The 5,271-nt window shown below is 39.5% G+C and overlaps 1 protein-coding gene across 1 annotated transcript in view; it reads right to left on the bottom strand.

The window, feature by feature from the left end:
• Nucleotides 1–2,097: 2,097 nt before the first annotated feature.
• The window catches only part of LOC114062074 (2-amino-3-carboxymuconate-6-semialdehyde decarboxylase-like), a gene marked incomplete at its 3' end in the record, with an annotated part of 34,769 nt that continues 31,595 nt past the window's right edge, over nt 2,098–5,271 (bottom strand). Inside the window, exons 6-8 of the mRNA XM_027893114.1 lie at nt 3,686–3,779; nt 2,769–2,864; nt 2,098–2,296 (exon numbers count right to left, since the gene is read on the bottom strand). Of these exons, the coding sequence (XP_027748915.1) occupies nt 2,098–2,296; nt 2,769–2,864; nt 3,686–3,779 (389 nt within the window). The remainder of the gene's footprint in view (nt 2,297–2,768; nt 2,865–3,685; nt 3,780–5,271) is intronic.

Here is a 5,271-nt window from a genome sequence, read left to right as displayed (position 1 = left end):
TCTAAGCAGGACTCCTTCCTGCACAGCTCTCAGCCATCCTCTGGAGAGCTGTCCTAGTTCAAACCTTCAGCTCACAAAGTTACAGTGTCATCCTCAAGACTCAATCACATTGTTTTTTAGCCCAGAATTTATTAATCTTACATGTGTTATCCTGCCAACACACGGCTGCACTGAAAGCATGGAGATATTTGGTGTTTCTTTAGGCGTTTGACTCATGCAAGGATATTATGTGAGAATATCAACTTTGACTAGAAAAACAGGTAACTTTAATCTTCATGGTTATAAAGTTTGAAATGTGCTGTGAATGTTTGGGCTTTTTTCAAGGATAAGATGCTCTAGGCTATGAAAAAGAGAAAGTTCTCCTGAGTGTTAAAAAGCATTTATGTTTTGTGTATCTGACTCATAACTTTCCAGCACTAGGGTTCCACCTGATGTCTCATTGCTTGAGCTCAGAATACTCAGCCATGCTGAGTCACACAGCTGCTGATTTACCAAGGTCTGTGGAACAATGGGAAAACATGGCTCCCAACATTTTAAAGTGGATAAAAGAGATAAGCCAGTGATCTTTTCTCCTTGTGCTGGCAGTTTAAAATTCAAGAGCTGTACTCATCCCTGTGTACCATAACTGCACACAGAACAAATATTTGGATGAATGTGGTCTGGATTTGGGGGAATTTCTCAGAAAAGGAAGAACAGAGGCAAGTGCTGAACTGTCACTCTGTAAGCCTTTGGGTATCTTGTAAAATGGACGTGCACATCACACCCAGTAAAATTTTTAAATCTATCACCAAAACACCTTGAGGCCACTTGATTACTCTAAGCCACACTTAAATTAAAAAGGTAATGCATAGCAAAAAGTCCTGGGCTGTTGACCATGATATATTTGCTATTTAGAGGTTTGTAATAGAAATTATAAGAAATCAGTATTGGGCCCTAATATCTTGTTAGTGACCCATTTGGAGCCTAAAACTTCACTTCTGACACAGAGATGGCAAATGCCACCCGAGTTAATACCCACTGATGTCACAGGAACTTTCCAATGCTAACAACTTATTAGCAGATCTTTTGACAAGTAAACTGACCTGTTACTTGTTTCTAATGGCAGTAGGCTCCATGGTAGTTTCTTTGCACGTTTTTTGGGGCTCCTTCAATAAATCTATTTTTGGCTCATGGTGGATTTAAGAAAAAAGATACTGTGTCTCCTCTGCTTGGAGCTGTAGTGTTACTGTATGCATACATACATATACACCTCACAAAAACTTCCGGTAGTGTTGTTTCAATCTGCAGTTTTGCTGCCACATTGTGGAGTTTTTCATGGATCTTCAAATGCAAAGCTCTCCTGAGAGTCATAAGTACTGCAGGGGAGCTGCAGGCAGAATTCCAGACTCAAAGCTACAGATTTCCTGTGCAGCATGAAGAGAAAACCCCTGGATTTCAAAGTGTGAGCTTTGGATTTCACAGATTGAAACCCCTGGATTTCAAACCTGAGCTCAGAGTACCACAATAAAGGAAGCAATAGTGCTGCATTATTAACTGTGGCTGGCCTAGGCAGGTCATTTCTGTAGCAGTTCTAGTGCAGATTTACTGCAGGAATCTGCTCAGCCTGTTAAAGATGGAAATGGGAAATCAACAGAATCTTTTCTGTAGAAAAAAAACCATTTGGTTGAGTGGTCTTTGTGAGGTTTGGTCGTACAAGAGGCCCTAATGACAGCACCAGCCCTACACTATGTGAGCCTAGAAAATAATGTACAGGAACCAGGACTACAGCTGTTGAGACAAGAAAGTCAGTGTAAGGGCCTGTATTTCTGCTTTTGACATCTGGTAGGTGTCTGCCTGCTGGCTGCAGAAACTCCAGGAGGACCAGAGATCAAGACACAAATACAGGTTGATTTCTAGTGATCCATTGGAAGTTGGCCATGATGCCATCTTCAACCCCTTTTTGAGCATTTACTAAGGAGAAAGGATTATTTGAATGTTTTTGGATTTTTCTATCCCATGCTGATTTAAAGAAGTTGCTAAACTACAAAGATTTCTTCACAAATAATGAAAATATTTTTGCAAACCCGTGATGTTTAATGTTCTCTTCAGGATCCTCACCCTCTTCTGGAAGCATTAACACTCACCTCTCCTATGACACTTGTTAGCAGCCTTAGTGCACCTGGGTCATGGACAAGAGAGTCTGTGTAAAACGAGCCAAGGTATTTCCTTGGATCCACCTTGTTATCCATCGCACACAAGTCAGGGCGCACGTTGAACCCATGGGAGATTCTCCCCACTGTGTATGGAAAAGCTCCACCTGCAAGAAGAAATTTTCAACAACAGCAGCTGAAAATAATGCAGGAGGGGGGAAAAAAAGCCACATCATTACCAAAGACCCACAAGTTTTACTGTCAGCCATTTAGAAAGTGCTCTGAACCAGCAGTTTTTAATTCCTTCCCCATCATTAACCTCTTTTTCTATTGCCCTCACTTCTTCACTACTGTGATGTCCAAATTCCTCCTGCTGCTTCTTTGTCCCTTTCCTTAAGTCATCTTCTGTCTCCCTTTCTTCCTTGTTTCCCTGAAAGGGTATTTTAGCAGTTCAAACAGTGGTTGAAACAGGCTGGACAGCGTTCATACAAGCAGCTGATCCTGCAGATCTGGGGTAATAGTGCTCAGCTGGTGGCAGCCTTAAAGTGCTTGAACCCTTGATCCTTAGCTGGCATAGCAGAAGATACAGCTGTAACGTGCTTAGTAAAGAACTGGAGTTTCACATGCCACATTACTCACCTCCATGTGCAAAGCAAACTTTCAGCTTAGGAAATTTTTCAAAAACTCCTCCCATAATCATGGAGCAAATGGCCATGGTTGTTTCTGTTGGCATGCCTGGGAACAAAATCAGTTCAGTTGTGTAAGAGTTTTACTTTTTCAATTTCCTCTTTGATTTTTGAATGTTACCTGAATTTTCTTCCATTAGCCTTGAGCCTACTGAAAAAAATAATAGTTACAGGGCAGTGCCATATTATTATGTGTTGGTGGATATTCCAACAGAGATTTGGGGTTCAGTTATGCCACGATGTCAGTTCCTACGATTTTGCCTCTCTCTCTCTCTCTCTCTCTCTTTGCCACTGGCTGAGTTGGATGGCCAGTGTTAGGAACATAACAGCAATTTAGGTTCTTACAGCAGGCCTCAGTTTCTGAGCTTACCCAACATATTTAGAATATCATGCCATCTAAATATCTAACTTCAGACATGCAGCCTAAAGTTAGGAACAGAGTTCCCCTCATCTCTGGTGCAAACAATACCCACCCAGCTCGAAAGGTTGTTTTTCATTAATGTTTTACTGTATGCTCAGATGCAAAGCCTTGTAAGTCTTTGTAAGAAAATATTTTACTTATACTTTGTTAAGTAAATGCCATCATTTTATTCTCTTTTTAAATCTATGTTGAGCCTGCTCTCATTAAAACTATATATATATACTATGTTATGTTGCAAAGCTGAATAATTTTAATTTTAAGTTAGACAAACTGAACAAGCTTAAAACCAAGTGACTGCTGAATTTACACAACAGACTTCACCATACTACCTGATTAAAAAAAAGGTTTGATAGAAAATCCATTTTTTATCTGTACTAGTACTTTGCAACAATCTGCTGAGCATAATCCAGTTCATAAATTTAGGCTAAGCAAAGTAAATATACACTTACCTATTAGCCAGGGAAACCAATATTTGGACATCCTCCCATCTATCTGCATGTCCCAGGGATGCACAAAGAGACAGCAATTCAATTCTTCAGCAGCCTGCAGCAAAAGAAAAAGTCTAAATCTTGACTAATTATACCAAAACGCATCCTTTTTTCTTAGTCATGTTTTAAAATTACCTGCAAAACAGTACTGAGCAGTAGTACTAGTATGAAAATAAGTCCACCAGCAAGAACTATAAATAATAGTTGCTTATATTTACCACCCTGGGCCATAATCTGAAGTCCTTACTCAGTTTCAAAGTTCTTTCTGTGACCACAGATTGGAAATATAGATGATAATATCTTTTTAGTAAGCCAAGTGTTCCTCAGATTAATGCAGGACAAAAATGCTTTTCCAGCCATGTTTTTCAGCCATCCTGCAGTAAAAAAAACTCAGTTCAAGCAAAAACTCCTCTGGTTTCTTTATACATATGAGGATGAATTCTCATAATGTTTTATGGAACCATTTTAGGATGGTTTTGCAGAGTTGTTCCAGCTGTATTCAGGAATTTTCATGTGAGTTGCACTCCATTTGTCCCCTTTGGCTTTCTGCCTGGCTTTAAAAAAAAGTTAAAAATATTCCTAATCTCTCCTAAGAGTTCAAAATATGGCTGTATTCTGATCAGGAATCCATCTCTATGCAAGTATAATAATTTTTCCAAAATTTTTGACATCTTAGGGAAGGAAAACAGAAGAGCAATGACAGATGCTTACCCTAACTGAGTAATTTAACTATTTGCTTAAATTTAAATACATAATCATCAGTCATTCATATGCTTAACCAGGATTTAACAGCTTCGTTTTCTCACATGTATTTCTGGACCTCTTCTTGTTGCTAAGGAGATTATCACACATTTGAAAAAAAATTGGTTTTGTTTACCCATACATGCATAAATAAAGATGCAACTTTTGGGCTGTGGGGAGTAATTGCCATCTACATTTGTAAACTAAAAAGAGTGATTCGATTACTGTCTTGGTAGACTGACAGAGTTCACTGTCAAATGTGGCTTAATTTCCCAACCTGAATTACCCAGGGATGTTTCTAAAAATGATGGAGGTTACTTCCTACATGTGTGAAACACAAGCTGAAGAATTTACAGCGTAAGAGAGAGATCCCAGTGCACGAGGGGGATCTCAGCACCAGACATGGAGTTACTGGAGGGAGTCCAGAGATGATGAGGAGACCGAGCATCCCTCCTGGACAGAAGCGCTGAGGAGGGGGTTGGACCAGATGGCCTCCAGAGGCCCCTCCCAACATCAGCCATGCTAAGATTCCATCAATGTGGGCATCTACATCTGATAACTGACTGTATATGTGCATAAAACCAAACAGTCCAGGTGCTGCACTAACAGAATTCTTAGATAAATTGAGCAATCTGAAATATAACCTCTGTGGCTCAGTGTTCAGCAGACAGCTCTAATAACTTGTGAAACAGATGCAGAATGTATATTGATTAAGTCTGTAATTTAGACAAATGACCATCCTCATCTGGACCTCAGGCTATTTAAGAAATTCAATCTAAAAATTCGTTTTATAATCAATGCATTGT

The sequence above is a fragment of the Empidonax traillii genome, unplaced genomic scaffold (genome assembly GCF_003031625.1).
Source record: "Empidonax traillii isolate 1590-97213 ecotype Southwest subspecies unplaced genomic scaffold, ASM303162v1 scaffold381:size621868, whole genome shotgun sequence".
Classification (NCBI taxonomy): domain Eukaryota; kingdom Metazoa; phylum Chordata; class Aves; order Passeriformes; family Tyrannidae; genus Empidonax; species Empidonax traillii.
Note: the sequence above shows the minus strand (reverse complement) of the source record. Positions and strands in the feature narration are given on the sequence as shown.